Raw genomic sequence first — 24,348 nt, 5'->3', positions numbered from 1 at the left:
CTCCTACAATACATTTTAGTGCCATGTGGTCTCCCTGTTGATCTGGTGTAGGCCGATGGTGTGATGTAAGCCATGGCACGAGGTACTGCTCTTATACCATGTGGTTTCCCTGTTGATCTGGTGTAAGCCGATGGTCTGATGTAAGTCATGAGGAGGTACTGCTCTTCCCATACCGTATTGTACCATGTGCTTACCCCGTTGATCTGGTGTAAGCCGATGGTCTGGTGTAAGCCATGACAAGGGGCACAGCTCTTCACGTACCATCTTGTACCATGTGGTTTCCCTGTTGATCTGGTGTAAGCCGATGGACGGTGTAAGCCATGACAAGGGGCACGACTCTTCTCGTACCGTCTTGTACCATGTGGTTTCCCTGTTGATCTGGTGTAAGCCGATGGATGGTGTAAGCCATGACAAGGGGCACGACTTTCTCGTACCGTCTTGTACCATGTGGTTTCCCTGTTGATCTGGTTTAAGCCGATGTTCTGGTGTAAGCCATGACAAGGGGCACGGATCTTCACGTACCATCTTGTACCATGTGGTTTCCCTGTTGATCTGGTTTAAGCCAATGGTTGGATGTAAGCCATGACAGGAGGCACGTCTCTTCACATACCGTCTTGTACCATGTGGTTTCCCTGTTGATCTGGTTTAAGCCGATGGTCTGATGTAAGCCATGACAGGAGGCACGTCTCTTCACGTACCATCTTGTACCATGTGGTTTCCCTGTTGATCTGGTTTAAGCCGATGGTCTGATGTAAGCCATGACAGGAGGCACGTCTCTTCACGTACCGTCTTGTACCATGTGGTTTCCCTGTTGATCTGGTTTAAGCCGATGGTTGGATGTAAGCTATGACAGGAGGCAAGTCTCTTCACGTACCATCTTGTACCATGTGGTTTCCCTGTTGATCTGGTTTAAGCCATGACAGGAGGCACATCTCTTCACGTACCGTCTTGTGCCATGTGGTTTCTCTGTTGATCTGGTGTAAGCAGATGGTCTGATGTAAGCCATGACAGGAGGCACGGCTCTTCCCATACTGTCTTGTACCATGACATCTTGTACATTAACAGTAAGCCGATCATCTGATGTTAGTGACAGTTCTCTGCAATATTCCAGCTATAACAGCTGTCTGTGAATTATCAAATCTGGACTGGACAATCCAGTGATTGATATCATGAGCACTAGCCTACACAGTTGGGATGCAATGACATCCGTCAACCAAGTAAACAAGTCTGACCACCTTATCCTGTTGAGGGATACTGAAGGTGAATTCTAAACCGAAAGAGTCGCTGTCATCAGACACTTCTTCCTTGAACCCATGGTACGGAGGCCAAAAGGACTGTGTATGGTCTCGTCAGTACCTGGATGGAAACTGACAGTTGGATGACATGCCCTTGTTGGATGGCCAAATAGACAAACTTTGTAATTGGTGTTAAGAGATATGCTGACCCCAGAAGTACACATCAGGACGTTAGTAGATTTAACCTACCAAATCGTTTAGTTTGATCAAATGCTGAGCCGTATCACCGAGAACTGGTGACCATCCCTGCTGATTCAGATGCAGATTATGCTGAAGTGAGCATAACTGACAGGTCGGACAGTGAAAGTGACACTGACACGTATGAAACAGATTAATGGTATGTGTGGGTCAGGCCTTGAAGATGCCAGCTGGACGTGCATCACTCCATCTTGAGGAACTAAAGACAGTAAAAAGCTTCCACAGCAACTTGTGTCGTACTGAACAAGATCAGACTATACAGCAGGCAACAATCAACTGGGTCAGTAACTGTTTGTGCAAGTTTGGACAGTTGGAGTACGTCTGAGGTACTTGTGGCCATTTTAGATCACAAGCAGAAACCCAAAATTTCATTCATTTGTCATAGTTGCAGATATATGTGTGCTTGTATTATTGTAAAATGAAGCTGCAGTGAAATGTTTGTGCTCACACCCATGTCATTTTGAGGTTTATGTAAATTGTATTTTTGTCAAATCTTGAAATATAATATTTTGTTCCCTGGCTGACAGTCTTGATCCTGTGTAGTGTGAAGGCAACCTTGCAACACGACATCATCGTCAAAAGAACAACAGAAATCACATTTTATCATATAGCACTTATTTAATCTTTAAGCAAGTACAGACACAAAGGAACAAGTAGAATCTGAAACAGTTTTGAGAGTAACCCTACTTGAAATAACAGTGCTTCTCACAAGCATATCTCACAAGACAGGCCTACATATGGAAGGTTGGCAATACACAGCTAAATCTCCCCAACATTGTCATAAACCATCCCTCTGTATTCTGCATCACCAAGTATCGTACAGTGACTCTGCCTTTCAGGATCAGAAAAAAAGTCGGATTAAAACAAAACACGCCTAGAAAATGTTGTAGTTGGCTGAAGTAACAGTGGGAAACTTATCACAGAAATTTTATTTTTCCATCTCCTAAAATGTACATTGTTTGGATAAATCGTAAGAAACAACAGCAAGCATTTGAAAATTGCATTCTTGAGCAAACATGCATGTAACTGGGTCTCCGTTAATATTCTTGAAAGCTAACCTTCGACTTTTTGAAAGCTCTCTTGTAAGGCTAGCTGAAAAGCACCTTAAAGGCAACTACATTTTACATGTCTGCATAATTCGACCCATGAATAGCATTCCCTAGTATGGCACTGTAAATATGGCTGCATCAATGTTTATTCAAACTGCTTTCAGATAAATTGTCACTCTTTGGAAATAAGTTATTGCCAAACATTCTCAAATAATGGACTGACAAATCATTATTCCGTGTAACTTAAGCTGGTGTTTGAAAGCATCAAGCAGCCAGGAAACAAAACTCAAGCTTAGCTCAGCAGGGAAAGAATTGCAGGGTTTATATTATATTCTCCAGAAGACAAATCACAGGTTGTAAACAAAATGTAGTCTTTCAGCATTCTAATCTAGAACTTCTTAATACACGGGATCATCTCAAAAACTACCAGCACGACAAATTTCAGTCTTGAAAGCACCCCATAACTACATTTTGACTCGTTTCCGATTCAGGTTGTTTTTGAGATGATACCCCAGATGAGCAAACTCCTAGTTTTGCACGTATCCTTAAGCCATTGTTTCACACCGGTTGGCCATCATATGGCTCCCCATCTGTAGATCCACTCACGTGATGTCATAAAATTAACAAGCTTCGGCAAACGGCTATGTTGTTCAAGGACTCGTATGTACATATATCCCAGTGCTGGAGACCTGGCACCCATCTAACAGTTACCGATTCCATGTCACACTTGCATTACGCTAACCATGTCCAAAAATTCCACCAAGAGATTGATTCATGATTCACAATTTGAATTTTCAAGTACAAGCAACAAGTTCTACAGCAATGGGTCGTTGGTAATTGTCAATGACGCATGCGTATTTTCAACAGTTGTAATGACAGCATCAAACCAGCGACACAAAATAGCTTGAAAAAATCTTAGCTAAAAAGTTTGATGTTTGGGGTTTTGATTGATCAAATTTGAAATTGCATGATGAAGAAACTTGCTACAACAACACCGTGAGACAGATGGATTATGTTTTATGTAAGATATTTGAGACATTCTTCTTTTGTCCCTCACTTCAAGAAACAAATTAGTAAAATGTTGCATAACTACATTGTTTTGGACTCTCCGAGCCAAAATGATCCTACGATTAAAGTGTTTTTATTCTCCCAAATTGCTCCACAGAGCATGATTTTTTGCTTTTAAAGCATACCAATACGTACATTACTGTAATTCCTCTTCCGGCTCATTACAAAGAAACAATACGATACTCGTCACAAGATTAACAATATCAAACAAAGTTCACAAATATTCATGTGGCACAAAACAGTTCACTTAATATTTTGAAAAAATAAATAAATAGATTTAAGTGTCTAGAGACGTACGACTGATGTCACATCAATTCGCCTTCATTCTCCCTGCATGAGCTAGGAAAATGAAGATCCCATGATCACTAATGTTCTTGACATCCACATTTAAGAAATAGTTCAACAAAATCAAATTAGACACAGTTTGAAGACAGACGGACAGAAAGACAGTCAGCTGTTCATCAATCTATGAACACGATATCAGGCATTGGGTTTCCGAGGAATAGCATCCTGGCAAATAGTATCCATCCGATTACCATAAACAATATCCAACGATTCAAGGTCAGTTCATTTGTGTTCAAGATTGTTGAAGACACTTGACAATAACAAAGTGCTTACACTGAAATTCCAAACAAGAATGTTCATTCTAGTGCTGTTTGCTTCCGCCTCTGAACAGTGAACATGTGTCTGTCATGTGCTTATCTGTTCACACGATGTGAACACACCCTCGATAACTCACAGAAACAAGAAACAGCAACCGTCGTTCTTGACATTCGGTGTTCGGGATGAACAGACGACTGTTTGACATTAACGGCAACTGTTTTTTGTACTAACCTGTACACTACACTATGGTACCTCACATTATACATCCGTGAACAACAACGGTCTTGAAATGTACAAAGAAAATGACAAGATACTCAGAACAGTTTGAGGTGTTCAGTTGGCGGCAGGGCCGGCTCACTGCTGGGTGGTCACGGACTGCAGTTGAAGAAACATATGGCACACTTTTCACACTAATAAAACACAGCATTCCTGTGTCTGTACAGTACTGTACACGGTCACAGGGTTCACTACCTGTACACTTGTCGAGAGACTGTACACGGTACACAAGTATGTATGTACAGTTTCACAGTTGAACATGTACACTTTTCGAGAGACTTCACATATACAAGGTACACAAGTATGTGTACAGTTTCACAGTTGAACATGTACACTTTTCGAGAGACTGTTCACATATACAAGGTACACAAGTATGTGTACAGTTTCATAGTTGTACCTGTACACTTGTCGAGAGACTACACGGTACACAAGTATGTGTGTACAGTTTCACAGTTGTACCTGTACACTTGTCGAGAGCCTGTTCACATATACAAGGTACACAAGTATGTGTACAGTTTCATAGTTGTACCTGTACACTTGTCGAGACTGTACACGGTACACAAGTATGTGTGTACAGTTTCACAGTTGTACCTGTACACTTTTCGAGACTGTTCACATATACAAGGTACACATGTACAGTTTCATAGTTGTACCAGTACACTTGTCGAGAGACTACACATGTACAAGGTACAAAAGTATGTGTGTACAGTTTCACAAGCAACTGTTCAAACGTAATTGATCGTGTGTACAGTATCACCAGCATCTGTTCACATGTACACTGTTCACAATTAGTCATCTATGTGTACAGTTCCACAAGTGACTGTTCACAAGCAATTTCACATGTAAACTGTTCACAAGCATCTGATGACCAGTGATTATCCGCTGTACAGTAATCACAAGTGACTCAACATGTACATAATTCAACAATGCTACACATTTTGCACTGTACACATGTAACGTTATAAGCAAAGTGCCTGCTTTACTTATTTACAGCCTGCATAGCATGTTTTGATACAATTGTCAGCGTTTTGCCATAATATATATCTAAAACATCTGTCGTCTATTTCGGTGGGTCCCAAAATTGCCCTAGTCACCCCATAGATATATTTTCTCAAAATATTTACACTTGGGGCAGTTTACATACACATAGTTCCTTGCCTTCTGAAGGTAGGTAAAGATTATTTTACTAAGTCATGAATTAATCACGTTGATCTGAACTCAGCTAATGGGCATGCTATACATATTCATACAAAACAAGACATGAATATTCATTAGTTTCATTCTAGTTACATCATACCTTCTCCAAGTACAAGAACAATTAATGGTTTTATGAACTGAAATTGCCACAGTTGGTCAGAACTTTACATTATATAACTAAGTTAGTGGGATTGGTGTTATTTATAAAGCATTATCTTCCTCCAAGGATAACATTTACAACAAGGATGATCTCCGACAATAGATGCACACAACCTAGAACAATTATTGTGCGATGAAGGGAAGTACAGCTTGTCCATCATTGGAACAATTACACGAGACAATAACACAGCTGATGGACATGAAATTCTGGTCAGTCCAGTTGACAATGACCTGTGAGGGTTGAACATTCACTGTGTGCTATTAATTGGAAGTGAACGATGAGGTGGTTTACGATTTTAAGTTGGTTATTTGAAACAATTCAACACATGGAAAACACCACTAGTTTAAAGAACAAAATAAACATGCTGACTGACCAATGGCAACCAATCTTCTTTAACATGTAATCTTAAAATGTACATCGGCAATCTTTATGGCAACGAAGTTTGAAATGTTTTTTTCGCCAATTATCAAAACTATGAACAATGAATGAGTACCCGTGAAGCAATTGTGGTGATATCATTCCTGTGGATAGTACCAAAAGCATCAAATCACTTTTCCATTTAATTTTCTCTGTGCAGAAAGAAAAAAAATTCTTTCCAGATTGGCATCAAAAATCCGTCAAAGGCTCCTTTTGAACATTTCTTACAACAGACCAGTTTCCTGTTAACATATGTGAGCCTGGTGGTCTCCTATCAAAGACACATGCCTTAAATTGGTTGCTTTTTGTACTATCCTTGATATATAGATGAATATAATGTGTTGTAGTTTAGTCACAGACCACTGTATCTTTCCTGGGGAAGGTGTTCCATCATCATGTTGCTTTTCATTTCTGAAACATCCACAATTCCTTCACTCTTGAGGCAATTGTACTGTTTCCTTTCAATGAACAAACATTTTCAGATGCTGAAAAAATCTTCCCCCAAGACGATAAACTGATCAGTTCCTCAATGCCCTATATTGTTAATGGAAGAGTTCATATTGCAAGAAAGGAACTCATTTCTCAGTTTTATTCACTTTCGTTGTTTCTAAAAAAATAAACAATTAAAAATTAAGAACCACACAAAGACAAATACCTAAAGTCTGTAAAAAGGATCATTAATCTAAAATTCAATTATGTTTAGAAACACTGAAACGTGTTCACAACTTACGTGTCAATTGTTTGAACATAAGAACATGGCGAGGGGATACGGACTCGGCAAAGTAGACCATTCTGGGAAAGAAGACCGACTTTATACACCTGTGAAGTCTTGAAACTCCCACTAACCGTACAATCTGTATTTGATTTACAGAACTATTTCCCTTACAACTTCAACAGACAATAGGCAGCACAAACAAAGCATTTCTTTGGTCAAGTTTGTTGGAGAAATTGCAATCATCCAATGAAATATATAACTCGTAGCCTACCTAATTAGCAGAACTTGAAATTTTCAACAAGCATAATAAACTATTTAATCCTTAATGATGGATATTAATAAAAAAATAAATTCCTCTTTTTGTCTTTGGGCATATTAGCTAGCCATGCAAGATAATACTGCCACCATTTGTAGATTGAGGTAAAACGGTTTTACTTTTATCACAAAGGGAAAGAAATTGCACACTCTGCCTCCATTGCCAATTATGGTAACGCACTCATGAGAAAGCAAAAAGATAATGTCGAGTAAACTTTGCCATGATAAAATAATGCCAGGCATTTGGTGTTGGATGTGAAACTGATTTTCTGCTTGATTCATGTAAAATTATTTGAAATTTTGAAATAAAATGTGGTTTAATGTGTGATCTGTTAACCTACTACCAGTTCAAAACCCTGGTGCTACGAAGTTGAACTTCAGTGATCTTCTTCAACAAGGGCTCTCACTGAAAAAGCAACAGCTTTCAACTCGACCGTACAAGTTCACAAAATAGTATGCAGTTAAAATTAAATTATCTGACTTTGTAACAAAGTCTAGTAAAGGATGAACAGTATTGAAATCAAATGACATTAAAAATTACTTTTTTAAAAATGCTTTCTTCAATGACAGCCCAAGTTGGTGCGCTGACTGACGCCCCAAATCCTGAATAATTACAGAACACGGATTGAAGAACACAGACAAAAAGCCCCAAACACTTCTAAACATAGCCACCATTTCAACTATGATATTTACATGAAAAGTGGACATCAATGTCACAGTAGTCATTAATTATTTGTACTTGGCAATCAATCATCGTCAATTGCTAGATGACCCACTACAAATTGACAGCAACTTGGCAATCATTGTTCTCATGCAAAACAAGTTTCGTTTCTTAAGAAAACTTCTATTCACAATATTTGAAAATGAGTTGCATGTGGTTATGTTCATGGAGAGATTTAAAAATCGGTTGTCGATGAAAGTTTTGCTGCCATCACTGAAGATTATAAAGATTAAATACATGCACTTAATGACTGCATGACATTTGGGTTATAATTTCTTCTGAGATCATAGAATTTTCTGTAACAAACTAGAAACCACTTGTTGAAGATTTCTGTCAACTTGTTCAAAATTTAGACTTATTCAAGTTATCTCCCCTTTATGGTCCCAAAATGGCTGGTATTTTCACAAGTAATAACATGTTCCTATTTATAGATAGTCTAAAGATTGCGATTAAGGTCCTTCCCAGAGATTAACTGGATCTGCTTATTTATCCTGATTTAACAGTAAATGTGGCATACAAATATTATGTCAAGTAATAGAGAGTCACTGTTGTCAGATAGTGACTGGCTGCCATCTTGAAATTTGATCAAGGTTAATATCTCGCCTTTTGACTAATTACACAATTCATAACACATTGTCATGACATCCCACAGAAAGATATTGGACAAAGAACCTTCTACTGATGATCTTACTCCAACACAGCACATGCCCTCGTCAATATGCTCACCATGGAAAGACTAACATGGCATCCTGGACAAGCCCTTTAAACGTCAACACAGCTGTAAATGTGTGAGACACAAATGCAACTTCTGTAAGGATTCAGTATTGTCAGGTTCCCATGTACACAGACAAAGCTTCAGTAACAATTCCTGCAAGTGCAACAGTGTTTGATGTAGCTGCACATTATCTGTGACACTCTTATAAACAACACTGCAGATGCAGTTTCAACACCATGGGTGTAAGGACCACTGGAACAATTACCAGCTGATCCACTGTTTGATACAGCTGCAACACTGTTCTCCAGGTATACTGTTTCATAAAACTGCACCACTGTTATTCTGACACTGTTGCATACAGCTGCAACACTGTTTTGTACAGCTGCAACACTGTCCAACTGATACACTGTTTCATACAGCTACAACATTGTCCGTCTGATACATTGTTTCATACAGCTGCAACACTGTTTTGTACAGCTGCAACACTGTCCAACTGATACACTGTTTCATACAGCTGCAACTGTCCAACGGATACACTGTTTCATACAGCTGCAACTGTCCAATGGATACACTGTTCCATACAGCTGCAACACTGTCCAACCGATACACTGTTTCATACAGCTGCAACACTGTCCAACTGATACGCTGTCTCACTGATACAAGCAACATCCTCACCATCAACAGACACACTATTTTCATTCATTAATGAGCAGTTTTCTACAGTAGATTTTGTACTTCTTCCTATCAAGTTTAGGCTGTGCTGTGTTGAAGTGAGAAGACTCCTAGAACAAACTAGAACAAGACTATTTCAACGGTAACCACAGAAGACAGAACAGATATAAAATAGCACTATTGTTGCCTTTGCGAAACACCAGAGCTCAAACATACATACTCTATGTAACAAAACTGGGAAGACGATCCACGCCCAAACAGTGACGTAGACAAACGATACTTTTCTTAACATGCACACGAGACATTTTTGGGTGACATCGCCATGACTTGGTTGCCACAGCAACCCTGGAGACGTGGTCAGCAGTGCAGCCTGGATGACAACATTCCTCTGGTCCATTGCTCCAACGTGTAGTCAAGTTGAGTGCAGCTTGCTAGTTTAATATCAACAGGAAGGGTGAACCTAGCTAAGCTAAGACCACAAGTTTTGATCAAAACATTACAATCAGGCTGTAGCACCATAAATAGACACGATTAAAATGAAAAAAAAAAAAGAGTAATAAAGTGCGACCCGTAAAATAAAAACTAAGTTCATAAAATTACAAAAGGTTTGCCATTTTTTTAAACCTACACCATCCAGCGCATTGTCAACATACGAGAGGCATGTTAATATGACACAAACTCTGTATAAATACCGAACACGCCACAATGACAACAATAGGTGGGCCATTGGCCCTAACAACTCAGCATAAAGTTCAGCACATCCCATCATCCCTCTGTACCATAATGGTAGAGTCCTGGCTTGGGGCACAGTCCAAGTTGGTTCAAAGGGATGAAAGGTTCCACAATAACAATCACAGCCTTCAAATATGGACAACATTTACACCGTACAGTGCTGAATCGTCGCCGCATAAACAGTCACAAGATTCAAACGTACATGGGGCACTGAATCGTGTGCTTTACGCAAGTACACAGCGTCTCTGCCCTGACCTCTCTTCTAGTCAATCAATAACGTGTTCTCTCTCCCTCTTAGGAGGGAGACATTTTGGGTGCCGGAATGACACAAAGTCCTGTTTTGCAATTCCTTCTGGAAGTTTTTCGGGGGGACACTATTCTTGGGGCAGATTTTCCGGTGGTTCCGTTGCACAGCGTGTATTTTTGTTTGCTCTGGAGCAGTTCCGAGACGTTGATGCCCTTTCGTTTGAGTTCTTCTCGGAAAACTGCATTCTCCCGTTCCGCATCATGGTAAGCGCTCTCAAAGTGCTTCAGACGATTTGCCAGGTCACGGTTTAGCTGAATAAATTTCTCTCGTGAACCTGAAAATAAAGAAATAAATTTGTTTACATTCATGTACCACAGAAATGTTGTCAGCAAGGCTACACAACCACAAACATTAATAATCAATCCCTTTGAGTCAAACTATACTCAAGGTGCTATGTATGACAAACACGACAGAGGTTGTCGAACTGCCATGCAGAGTTATTTCCCTTTGACCATACAATCCATTCCCCGAACATCTGCTTCAGACGACTCGAAGTCTGAACTGAACAATTCATTACTAACGGTTCATTAAGTGGAAGATACTCATATACTGGAAATCATAATAAATGAACAATTTATGCAAGACTTTATGCAAGAAAAGACAGGACAATGGTAAATCTCATTCATTATCTTAATTTCTTAAACTAGTGTTTCCAGATTTGCAGCATTCACTTAATGAATTTTTGCTCCCATGGAATTATAACTGGAATTGATGGCTTTAGCAAATCTGGAAATGAAATGCTTAATTTCATCTTCAAAACAAAAAGAGCGACATTCATTCCAACACTCCACTCGAAACATCTGTGATAAGAAAAGTCATCACTTTGGAGTGCAGTCATCTCATCCATTGTCTTTGAGATCAAACAATGGAGGACATCACGTAACCATGTCAACCAGACAAGGGAATGGCTTTTTGATCAAATTAAATATAAGAAAAATTAAACGTTGCATTTCACTGTCAAATACAAAGCATTTCATATTTTAAGATCCAGAATAAAAAAACCAAATTCACACATTGAAGTTTCATAGGTTTTAGATCCGATTACATCGCGTTTCAACAAAACATCACACGCATTCAGCTACTCTCAGAAAGAACTCAAATCAAGCGGATTGTGAGTTCCAGTTCTGGTATTCCTCTGTTCCATAACCAAGGCCGTCCTAATGCAAAAGCATGCCAAGCAGTAGTCTGTCTCACAGTCCCTGCACCACATTATTTTCCCAACTGCCTATAGCTCTCCCTGCAATGCTAAAGCCCTAAATGAAGCAAGTCTAGATTTCCTCAGATCCAGTCTGAATCTCTGGTCTCCTTTTCAATTTAAATGGGTTACTGTCAAAATTATTTATATTCAGAGACTAAACATCGGTCTTGCCTGGCAGTTGCCCCATGACCCACGAACATTGGGGCAACATAGCCAGTCTCACAGTCCCTGAACCAGATTATTTTCCCTTCTGCCTAGCCCTCCCCTGCAATGCTAAAGCCATAAATGAAGCAAGTCCAGATTCCCTCAGGTTCTGAATTTCGCATCTGACTGGGGCGCCTTTTCAATTTAAATGGGTTTATTTGTTACTATCAAAGTTATACACATTCAGAGTTTGCCGCGTTAGTCTCAGGGCCACATCAGGCCTACCAAAGAAAACTTTCCCAGAAAAAACGCAGAAAAACGCTGAAAAGTGCACATTAATCGTGGAAATAGGAACATAAACATAATACCTTGCTTCTGAAACAGTAAAAACAGCAACTTTAAATCGCTAAAACTGGATCATAAAACGAAGAGCCTGCAACTTCGATTTTGCGCATGCGCACTTGGAAGAGGAAGTCTCAACCGCATGCTGACATTTTCAGCTTGGACAAAAAGTTACATTCCCTTACTAAAGTATTTCTGTTGTGTTATTTGGCATTTATCATCATCATACTTGTGTGCACACTTGTTTAGTTAACTTTCCATTCGTACAAAATGATTGACAACAATTATTTCGACATATTCAATACTTTTTCTACTCGAGGCGATTCACGGTTGCTTGGAAATTTTAAACGAGCTCGGATCATAACGCACGCGCATGCGCAGTAGAGGTCAAAGTTCACTGATATAAAAATGTTGCAGTTTCATAGTCTTTCGTTGCCGTTTTTACTGTTTCAGTAGCGAGGTATTATATTTATGTTGCCATTTCCACGATTAATGTGGGCTTTTCTGCGTTTTTCTGCAGTGGAAAAGTTTTCTGTGGTAGGCCTGTACATGCTCAGGGCCACAAGCTAAGGGTCCCCCATGCACATCATGTTGTGAGTTGCTATCAATAAGTAAAAATGGTTGTGGAGCAAGGTGCTCTGCCCAAAGCTTATTATACTGTTAAAACAGGGCTTTCAATAACCGTCATCAAAAGAGCTGTGGATTATTTGAACTGATAGTGTCTACAATAAACATCCCTGATCCTTTTCAATACAATCAACATATGCAACAATATATCTCAGTCCCTGCTGGCGTTCCTGAACATCAAACAACATCTAACAGAATAGGGCATCGCTTCATTATCTCTTGAAGACAAGAACAAAATGTGGCACCATTTGAACAAAATGTCATCGTGTCTCTTTGGACACAAGAAAAAGGTTATCATTGCCCCTTGCTGATCCAAGATTAGTGCTCAGGTCACAGATAAGTTTCACTGCCGAGTCTAGCAGCACTGTTTAGTCTTTCCTTCTCATGTACTATCAACGACTACTGAATAATACACTTCATGAACGCCCTATGCATTATTAACCAGTATTTTTAACATAACAGTTGAACTCATTTGAAATCTATGTCACTAGAATGTTTAATACCAAAACTACATATCCTGCTGAATATATGATAAATGGTTATCCCACAAAAGCAAGTTCTGCATCCGATACAGCAGCTGTCGAATACGGCATGATTTACATCACTGTTCCATCGGTCAAAACAACATCAGTGGTGGTGTGTGGTCCTGTGCATTGACCTCAGGTCACAAATCAGTTGAAGTTAAGCAACGTTGGGCGCAAAGAGTCCTTGGATGGGTGACCGTGTTTGGCAGCTTTTCTCCTGAGTTTCTAGGACTTCAGTCCTGCCCCACAAAGAAGGGCATGTGATACATGTGGTCTCACCTAAGGCAAGTGAGTTTGTTCAAACTTGCCTCTGTTCACGCAGCAGAACATGGGTACCCGGTGTGATACGTCAGGTGACTATTAACCTTCTAGTGCCTCACAGGCAGCTTGGGTTATCCAGGGTAATAATAATCAGATTGTAGCGCTTTGAGAGTGCCCCTCCGTGGTGCGGAATTCAGCACATTACAAATGGCATTATTATTATTGTTATTATTATTGTTATTATTATTAGTGCACACGTACAATTCTTCAGAAAGGTACAAGCTCTTCCTAACTCCCTCGCAGACCTATGAACCCTTCCTGACTGCAAGTTGTCCTATTTATCAAATGTCCACAAGAAAGCATGTCTGTTTCTGCACAATTAGCACCCTAAGTCCTATCAACATATTTCCCAACAATCTAACCTAAAATAAGACCCCTTAAACACCCTCTAACTTAATCACGCTCAACATGTTTCAGATTCAAACACAAAAAAATATGTAATTACAATGCCATAATTACATGTTACCTCATAAGCATTTCACAACGAGAACGTACAAAACAACATTCCTAAAATTGCCTCGTGTGTATCTTCAACCATGTCCACCTGTCTATGTTGTACATGGCTCTCACAAGCCCTCCAGCCTCCTGATAAGCCTCTCAACTTGGCATCTCTCCTCTCCCAGTGGGACACTCCGAGCCACGGAGACTCCTGTATATGCTTTTGATTTATGCTGAGTAAAAAATAGATAAATAGCCCATAAACAAGACACAAAACGAGACGGCGGAAGGTCTGCTTTGAGTTAGTCTCATCCTGCTTTAGCTTTGGGCTTTAATTCAATTTTCCCCAAATAGACATTTCTCGTAGCTTGCAAACATGGCACTGTCACTGAACCAACTTTGGTTTTAATTCAATTTCATGGAGAAAAAAACTTGCGGTGTTTTGTTGACGAAAGAAATGCTGAATCTTATTCGACCTTTAAATGTTCACAGTTTCTCACAGCCAATATTGCAAGTCCCCAAAGAAGATTTGTCTCACAGTGCGTCTTCATCATGCTTGTGAAGGCCGTGCACGCCTCAACAATGCTTCTGTAAGATCACAAAAAAATACCCCGTTGCCATGGCAACCATCAATTAGAAATGTCGAGCTCTTAGACAGAAGTGAAGTGATAGTCGCCTCTGCAGGTCTGCTTACGGGAAATGTTATCCAATCAGTGCAAGAAGTATGGGGAATGAAATATGAAGAAATTGGAGGGATATGTTTTGAAAGAAGAGGGATTACTGCAACATTTCTTAGTCCAGCAACATGCCTCTCACTGCTGGCATATTACAGCTGTGCCTACCTTTTTCATCATGTAAAATATGAAAGCATTCCATTTTAGAAAAACGTCTCAGCTTTGGGTTACAGACCCAGAACTTAAATATCACTGAACTTAATAGTGCATATCAAAATGCTCTAAAAACTATATTTTGCTTATTTTCATATTTCAAAACTAAATGTTTCATTCCAGAAAGTATCACTTCCCATATGAACAAAATAGCTATCCCAAGAAGTAAACACATAGCAATCTCAAAAACTCCTTGAAATATCTCAATTCAACCTGGATCATTTCCAAACTACAATTTGTACAGGGAAAACAAGCCTGATTTTTCCAACCTTGACCTCAAGATCAGGTGAGCCGACAGACATAATTATACAAGTTCCCCCAACTGCTGCACCAGCCAACCAGCCTATACTGAGGTCACAGGGTGATAGCACAGTGACGCTTGAGTGCTTGGCTGACTTTACCAGCCAAGGGCACCTCCCCTCCCATTGTACAATGCTGTTGGCTCCCCCTACCCCTCCAACAGAGTGATGCTGTGACCTCAATACAGGCTGTTCCTCGCTAACCTTAATACAGAATGCTCCTCGGGTACTCTGTCATGTAAAGCCTGTTTTTTTCCACTGCATTAAATTCAGTTTGCGTTTCCTCTGCTGGGATCGAAATTTGATTTAAATCCTGACTTTGTTAACTGCATAAATGAAACTTATTTGCTTTCAATGTTTGAAATATTATCTCGAAAGAAGCTTTGTTAGCGGTCCGGAACTTGATGTCAACACAATATTCAAAGAAATCAGTGAAATATATATCCTTTATTACCGCCGACAATATTTAATAAGTCAAATACAAATTTCAAAAGGAATTTGAAATCTGCCTGAAGAGAATTTGAAATTCGTACTTTGTAACAATTTACACGTTTAGTACCTAACCTTTATACCTGCGAATGACATTTTGAATCTGTTGTGCACACATAAGCATGTATCCGCTACCTGCAATGCACATGCAATTATCAACTGTCTGCAATGCACATGCAATTATCAACTGTCTGCAATGCACATGCAATTATCAACTGTCTGCAATGCACATGCAATTATCAACTGTCTGCAATGCACATGCAATTATCAACTGTCTGCAATGCACATGCAATTATCAACTGTCTGCAATGAACGTGCAAGTATCAACTGTCTAAGCTGAACTGTTACATGAGCACTACCCCAAAACACATTTCCTTCAAACAAATATTTACTTAAAACCTAAAAATTCTAGTCTAATTCACATTATAAAAATAAATGTTTACAAAAACTGAAACATAATAATTTTCAATTCTGTCACAACTTTTATCACAAAAGATTCAAAGAATTAATCGACCACAAATTCAGAAAAAGTTTCTCCTAAATCTTATTTAATCACCTGCATCCTGGCATATTGACCCAGACACCAAACAAAACAAATGGGTCGTGCCTTTAAAAAATAAACCCACAAAAACAACCCGACTTAAAGTACTGGCGAACTGGTTGTTTACTCCAAGCATTCATCGCAAAAAAACAAACCCCCCTGGTCACATGTGAATCAACTAAGTCACCCCTGTAGACACTATGTCATGATACGGTAGACACTGCGTCTCTCTCGCGGTCTCCATTCCTAACCCTAGGTCGAGACAGATATAAATACAAGCTCACAACAATAAAATGTGACAGAATCGCTATCTGTGGCTATAATACACGGTTCAGATGAATACCACTACTATAGAAATATTCATGTCAGAATCGACAGTGATAAATGTACATCATAGTTGATGAGTGTACTTCGTGCGTGTTGTCTGTCACAAACTTGCTAGAGATAACGATAACGTAATACGAAACTAAGATAAGAGTTCAAAGTGATGTTTTTTTTAAATCTTCCTCCGAAACGACACGTTGAAAAATCAAGCCAAAATGTCAAGCTGAAAACAAAACCAAAAAATATTTGAAAAAAGTCTTTACATTACAACAGTTTAGGTATTGGATAACATTTAAGTATTCTCGGTGAGTAGAGACTAGAATGGTTTCATGTCATTATTTATTCGGTCAATGGATTGAATAGCCACACTAAACAATTGTTCAAAACAATTTCAAACAACATTACATCTGTATCATCTTACAAGCCTACTTAAATTACATATCCGTTTACAGTTCATTTTGCAAAATGTTAAACAGAAAGCAACATATAGGGCTAGAAGCAAATGTACCCTCTCTTAATGCCAAATTTCTTTTTCAAATAAACCTCCAGTGTCCTCTACCTTTATCATACAGAATGTTCTTCAAATATACTGACATAATTATTAGAATGGATATGCCCGTCAAGCACATACCTATCAGTGACATCAGACTTTATCTTGATTGACAGATCGGAAGGAACATCACATGTTCAAAACATGATTCTCATCTCTATATCAGTTGGGTCAACTTGGGCGACTTTCAGGAATAATCAACTGTCAGCTGGTCAACTCATCAACATGTAGACAGTGGAAATGAAGATTGAGCGAGTATAGTTTTACACCGCACTCAGCAATATTCCAGTGATCAACAACAGCAGGAGAAACACCAATTGGGGAAAGGAAGAGAGAACCTATACATTATGAATAGATATAGTCCAAAAATTGAAATAAAGAGTAATATTTAAAATTTGTATATTTTATGTATGATAAATGGAATAAACACTTCTGTAATAACCAGTTTGTTTAGTATTCAGGGTCTCCAAACATAAAAATATACTTAATAAATTCCTGCATCCACTGCCCTGCTATTATCTTGGAACAGGGAATATTTGTTCAACTTATTAAAATTTAATAGAAACAGGACAATAAATTTAAGATTTGTGCAGTCAGGACATTTGAGCTATAAACTTCCAACAGTTGATGGGTAAACAGTGGGTTCATGAGTACAGAATTTGACAAACTACACCATTCTTCCAGCGTCTAAAAGACATTTTCAACGTATGTCATTTACGACATTACACTTTGTCAAGTACGGGAATCTCGTAAAATTTAGTGGCTGAGTCCTATCCTTTTTGGCCCTATTCTGCAATGCTAAAACCCTAAATGAAGTAAGTCTCACTGGCGTTCAATTCAAGGAATTATTTGTTTCTATCATAATTATATATAAGCTTTAGTCTACCACACTCCCATAGTAAGGCACATAATCTCCAGCACAATCTAACCCATTAACATGGAAGTCTGACAATTGGTAGTCAGGACCATGTACTTTGTGTACCCCTCTGATAAGTGTAATTATTAAATTAAACTCTCTGCCAGGCAAGTCATAAATCTGTTGAAGGTCGGCTAACTGCGGGGTACCGTCATGCTGTTCCCCACCGTCATGTTGTTCCCCGGGCTCATACACAAACTGATAACTCAAGAGCCATGCACACATGCTGACCAAAGGTTTGCGGCCTATCAAGAGGGTTACATCACTTTTCAATTAGGAGAGCTGACCCACAACTGACCAGGTCAAACTCTCCCCTTATCTGAATATCAACAAAGTGGTTGAAGTGAGTGTTTCATTAAGAAAGCACACAAGGAAACTTCACATTCAAAGGTTTTGCACTGATCGTTTTGACTTTGTGAAACAAGCAGAATATCACTACTCATTACTTGCACAACACAGACAGTCTAAGCACCAAGTCAGCAGTTCTAAATTGAGGGTGGTGGGGTAGCCTAGTGGTTAAAGCGTTCGCTCTTCACGCCGTTGACCCGGGTTCGAATCACCACATGGGTACAATGTGTGATGCCCATTTCTGGTGTCCCCCACCGTGATGTTGATGGAATATTGCTAAAAGCGGCATAAACCCAAACTCAGTCAGTCAGTCAGTCAGTCTAAATTGACTTCACTTTCACACATTAAAGACAATGCCCACCTCTCTGAACATCTTATATAACAAACTGTCAAATTTTCCTTGATTCATTAAAATCAGAATCACATGTAAGCTTTTACGGATACTAAGGTAAAAATGTACTAAACAAAGAAGAGCAGACAAAATTAGCATTAATGTCACAGATCCAGAAATCTTTTATGAAATGAAAAACTGCAGCCAAACAAACCAAGAAATTTGATCATGCAGTGCCTGCAAACAGCTCCACCTTTTAATAGAATATTCATCCATTATGCAAATTATCAAAATGCAAAATTCAAGACATTTAAGAAAATCATGAATGTTTCAGGCATTTACAAGGTAGGGTTACAACTTAAAGCCTTTCAAGCATATGACACATTTTATAGAGAGTGTTTGGTTGAATGTAGGAGTCACCCTGTTGTGAAAGAAATGCTGAAAGTTGCACTAAGCTGCGGCCTTAAGACATTGGTAAAACCAACATGCATCACTGTTTTGATGAGAGTGAGTGAGTTTAGCTTTACACCGCTGTTAGCAATATTCCAGCAATATCATGGTAGGAAACACCAGAAATGGGTTTCACACATTGTACCCATGTGGGGAATCGAACCCGGGGTCTTTGGTGTGATGAGCAGACGCTTTAACCACTAGGCTACCCGACCACCCCTGTTATGACACACACACACACACAAGAAGTGCTGTATCTCAGATGATTCCATATTCAACTGATTTTGAACCAATTTTTACAAGAATCCACACGAACAGAATGATCAACAAAACAAGGTCTCCAAAGTGATCAAAACAGACACCTCATGGCTCTGTCCTGGCCCTTCTTATCCCCCCTCTTTCTTAACCCTGCATTTGCCTCGGTTCAATTCAACACCACCAAAACATAAAATCATTTGACCAAATAATGGTGATTTTAGAAAAACATTGAAAGTAGCAGCGTTCCCATTTCCCTAATGACAGTCGAATTATTTGTCGTGCAAACTTCTACATCAGACATAGTGACCAGCTTGTGTCAGTGGTTGACCAGACACTATGCTTTCCAGTTCAAGGACTCTCGAAACCGTCCCGAATGCTTGCCCTAATAGCAGAGACACGACCCATCCAAGTGGTGACATAAAGGTGGACTGGTGAAAGCTTTGTACTGCTTATCTCCACAGCAAACATTCCCTGGCTGCCACAAAGCAGCTGTAAGGCCTGTCGGTGGTTGACACTTCCCTCTTCTTTCCTGCATCCAAAACCTGACACTGTGGAACATCAGGGAACAGAGTGTTTTAGTTTTTGGATGGGGGACATATTCCTTTGAACAGGAACAGAAGAGAATATGCTGCACAGCTTGTACATTGTTCACTGGTTTCTGAGGCAACATTCCAACAATCTGACAGTAGGCCATTTCAGTTGACTACCCCGAACACTGACTGCTAACACAGAATCTCTATTGTGAATGAGTGCAGGTGTGGTGTGGTGTGGTGATGTGTAGGCAGTGTCGCGTGGTAAGTTAGAATCTCACATTCAGCAATGTTTCAGCAATGTTTCAGCAATATGATGACCGCATTATTTTCATTTCTGAAGACTCTTTCTGCAACACTAAAGCCCTATATGAAGCAGGTCTAGATTTCCTCAGGTTCTCAATCTCACTGGGGCCCCTTTTCAATATAAGAAGAAATTGTTTGTTTCTATCAAAATCATATATTTTCAGAGACTAAGTGTTTGACTTTTGAAAACCACGTCTAAACCAGGCGATCCGGTGCTTGACATCAAAGGCATCAATCTCACTCAAGTGAGATATGCTGACATGCATCAACCACGTTGGCGAATCAAACCACCTGATCCTGTTAGTTGCCTCTTGACAGTTATGAGTCTAATGACCACAGATTTATACTAGGAAACAATTACTTGCATCAACCAATTCAGCAAGTATGACCACCCAACCCAGTTACTTGCCTTCTAAGACAACAATGGTTTTATGAAGACCAATTCTAACATGATCTTCTTCAAAGGATCCATGAGGGAGTTACAGAAACTGTACAGATAGGTGTGTGCGTAACATTTCAGCATTTCTGTCAGTCCTACTGCTTCAGTGACATTTAAGTTCAAACTAAGATGCAACCCAGCAGGCCAAGGTGGTAATGTCAATGCAGCTTGGGTCCTGTGATCCCCAGGGAGCTGATAACATCACTTGTAATCACATTTACAGCCTATCCTCGTTGGTGCAAATAGGTACCATTACATGTGCTTATTTTACTTAATGGTTTTCGTTTTGTTTTACATATTTAAATAGAATCAGGGATGTTAACAGGAAAATCTATTTTCAGCTGAAAACTTAATATTGCGTCATCGAATGGGTTTTTTTTTCAGGGATTTAGACGATTCACACAATTGATCAATTTGCAATAATATCGGCAAAATCCGCGGATCAGTCGAAAATTGCCATAACTGCAGAATGAGTGAGTGGGTATGGTTTTTACGCTGCATTTAGCAATATTCCTGCAATATCACGGCAGACAACACCAGAAATGAGCTTCACACATCGTACCCAGATTTAGATAGAAGAATAATGAAAAGAGGGTAGATGTGACATTGACAGACAGGGCTTCGTTGAAGCACTGCCTTGTCAAACACACCAAGAAAATGTAGATTCCCCAAACACTGCAGCCATCTGCATTACCCAGAGTGTCTAAGGGCTGTACTCCTGATGGAGAGAAAACCCAGGCAAACTCCTAATCTGCTGGTGTCAAGAGATCAGGAGGTACCAAACCAAGGGCATCAAGAACAATGGGGAGCCTGACAACAGTGTACTTGGGATGCAATCGTGACATTTCAAGCTGAGGTGCTCATGTTTTCCTTGACTTTCCATAACCTTGTGAATCACATTACGGTCAACAGGGACACGAAATTCAATGACATAAATAATGTTATTGTTTTTTTAAAAAGGTCAAGGTCATGTGTGTTGACTGGCCTATGTCTGAAGCTGTATATGGGCCTCTTCCAAAGAATCGTGAAACTGTCATTTTTCAGACCATCCACATATTAGGGGGCGTAGGATGGATGGATTCCAAGTCAAAACTAAAAGCAACGCCATCTTGTCACTTATTTCTGTGCCAACACTGGGCATCTACTGACAAGCGTAAATTCATGACATAATCTTTACTTCATATTCGCATTTTGATTGTGGTTATTATCATTATGATGAACATTATTACAGATTAGTCGTCCAGCTGCAATGTCCATTGCAAACACTACATAGACTGTAGACAAGTTGTAAAAGGTAAAAGATCACCCACAACAGAAGATGCCCTTGTTTCTTTAAACACAATAGGCATCAAAAACTACTTCCAATGTTTCAACATCTCCACATCATCAAATAAATGATAAAGCAGACTCAGCACCTCTAAACTCCAACTTTCAAGCGAGCATGGAAACACTGTGGCCCGACCTTGGTCGGCTGACAACTTAAAGTTGATGCAAAGCTCCTTACAGCTCCTCACTGTTGGCCCAGTTGGGGAGTTAATGCCGACATGTGGCTCCCTCTAGTGGAGCTATGCCAGAGCCACTAGCAGCCATTTAGCCGAACTTGCCAGGAATTCAACCCAAACAGAGGGTTGTCCAACATGTTTACTTCATCAGGAGTGCAGTCTCTCGGTTTGCCTGTCCTGCTGACAATGTGGATGCGATTACCCTCCCAACCTGTTTACAGTTTCAGTGTCAAACTGTGTTTTCCTAACCTACTCACAGAAATTCTGTTGTCCATGCATTTTCACATTTTAATTCCCAGGACTGCAGCAGAGAATGTTGTATCTTAAGAATTTGTGCCTCACTCTATGACAGTCACAACAAGTGTACATATCTGTACATATCTGTACATATAAGTAAACAGTACATACACTTGGAAACAACAAGGTAAACATCAAATTTGACTCCAGCATTCGCGCAGCAGAAGAATCTTGGCTCAAATACAGAACTGAAGTCCATGTATAGTAATTCTATCGGTGTTGTTTGTTGTTCAAATCCCCATTCAACAATATTTCAGATATAGCAATACCGGATGTAAACAATTCAGTCTGGACCAGACAATCCAGTGATCCACAGCATGAGCATCGATCTATACAATTGGGATACAATGACATGTGTCAACCAATTCAGCAAACCTGACCACCCGATTCTAAACCAGATCTTCATGGGTCCTTATTATATTATAAGCAAGTCAAGATAAACAGACAGTACAAGAGGGGCACCTGCCTTTTTAACTTGTTCTTACTATTTATTTAAACTGGAAAGTATTCTTTAAACTAGAAACCATTGCCTCAGAGACCTTAGCAAATCTACAGCAGTTATGGCTATGTGAGTAAGTGAATATGACTTCATGACATTTTATCAATATTCCAATGGATGCCAGAAATTGACTTCACACATTGTACCCATGAGGGGACTTGAACCACGGCTTTTACCACACCGCAAACCAGGTTTTCCACACCGCCACCCCTTAGGGCAAAGCTTAGGTTAGGTGAGGTGAAATTGGGTTTTACGTCGTGCTTGAGAATATTTCGCTCATATGACGACGTGCATGCATGTGTGAGTGTATGTGCGGCTGCTTGTACTAGGCCAGACTGAAGCTGGTTTTATAGTGCTAGCCCACTAAGATACTATACCGCAGTGAAGCATGAATACCCCACTCAGACACATTATACTGACTCCGACCTGATCAGTCCTTGTTGTTCCCATTAATGCCGAGCGCTAGGCAGGTACCAACAAGTACCATATTTTAACGTCTTTAAGTATGACGCGGTCGGGGATCGAACCCACGACCTTCCGCTCTCCGGACGGACACTCTAACCACTACACTACGGAGACGGTTGCAATGCTTGGGGGAAACATTGGTATTCCAATATATCATGGTGAAGGTACCAGTATTGCAGTGAGTAGTGTCATGTCCCCCCACAGCAGACTCAACTTCCACCCACTCAACATCCACAGCCCAATGTTTTGCAATGATTCCTCTCTTGCCATCTTGAAACACACATGTTCAGAAAATCTCAAACAAATGGCTGATTTCTCACAGACAATTTCCCCTGGGTTGCCCATCAACTTCTACATCAACAACATGTACACCATCAGCACCTACCTCACATTCATCTCTGGACTTCAACACATCGATCTCCTTAAGCAACCTCTCTTTCTCTTCTTCTTGGTCATGAAGACGACATTCGCACTCAATTCGTATCCGTTCCAGTTCTTTCTGCAGGTTGCGTCTCTTCTCAACTCCATCCCGCATACGTCCCTTGACTGCCGCCACCTCCTGCCGACACAATATCAACCTGGCTTCAGATAACTTTTCATAAACTGGTTTCTGGTGTTTGCAAACAACATATGATAGAGCCTCATTATGACTCGAGTGAGAGAGTGAGAAATGGGCTTCACAAATTAACCCTAGCAAATGGGTGAGTAAGTGAGTTTAGTTTTACGCCGCTTTTAGCAATATTCCAGCAATATCACGCCAGGGGACACCAGAAATGGGCTTCACACATTGTACCCATGTGGGGAATCAAAGCAAGGTCCTCGGCGTGATCCACAACACTAAGATGAATGTATATCAACCTCCATGTTGTAACATCTTGACTTG

At 39.9% G+C, this 24,348-nt stretch overlaps 1 protein-coding gene across 7 annotated transcripts in view; it reads right to left on the bottom strand.

Moving 5' to 3' along the window:
* Positions 1-2,091: 2,091 nt before the first annotated feature.
* Positions 2,092-24,348, bottom strand: part of LOC124287260 (ski oncogene-like) — a 49,119-nt gene continuing 26,862 nt past the window's right edge. Inside the window, exons 6-9 of one of the 7 annotated variants that reach the window (XM_046723763.1) lie at positions 23,851-24,024; positions 5,143-10,714; positions 4,949-5,087; positions 2,092-4,684 (exon numbers count right to left, since the gene is read on the bottom strand). In XM_046723763.1, coding sequence (XP_046579719.1) covers positions 10,688-10,714; positions 23,851-24,024 — 201 coding nt within the window. In that variant the 3' untranslated portion in view covers positions 2,092-4,684; positions 4,949-5,087; positions 5,143-10,687. Of the gene's footprint in view, positions 5,088-5,142; positions 10,715-23,850; positions 24,025-24,348 lie in introns of all 7 variants that reach the window. The other 6 variants (XM_046723762.1, XM_046723760.1, XM_046723761.1 and 3 more) reach the window with 6 other exon arrangements.

This window comes from Haliotis rubra, unplaced genomic scaffold (assembly GCF_003918875.1).
Source record: "Haliotis rubra isolate DU_JTF1 unplaced genomic scaffold, ASM391887v1 Scf4, whole genome shotgun sequence".
NCBI lineage: Eukaryota > Metazoa > Mollusca > Gastropoda > Lepetellida > Haliotidae > Haliotis > Haliotis rubra.
Note: the sequence above shows the minus strand (reverse complement) of the source record. Positions and strands in the feature narration are given on the sequence as shown.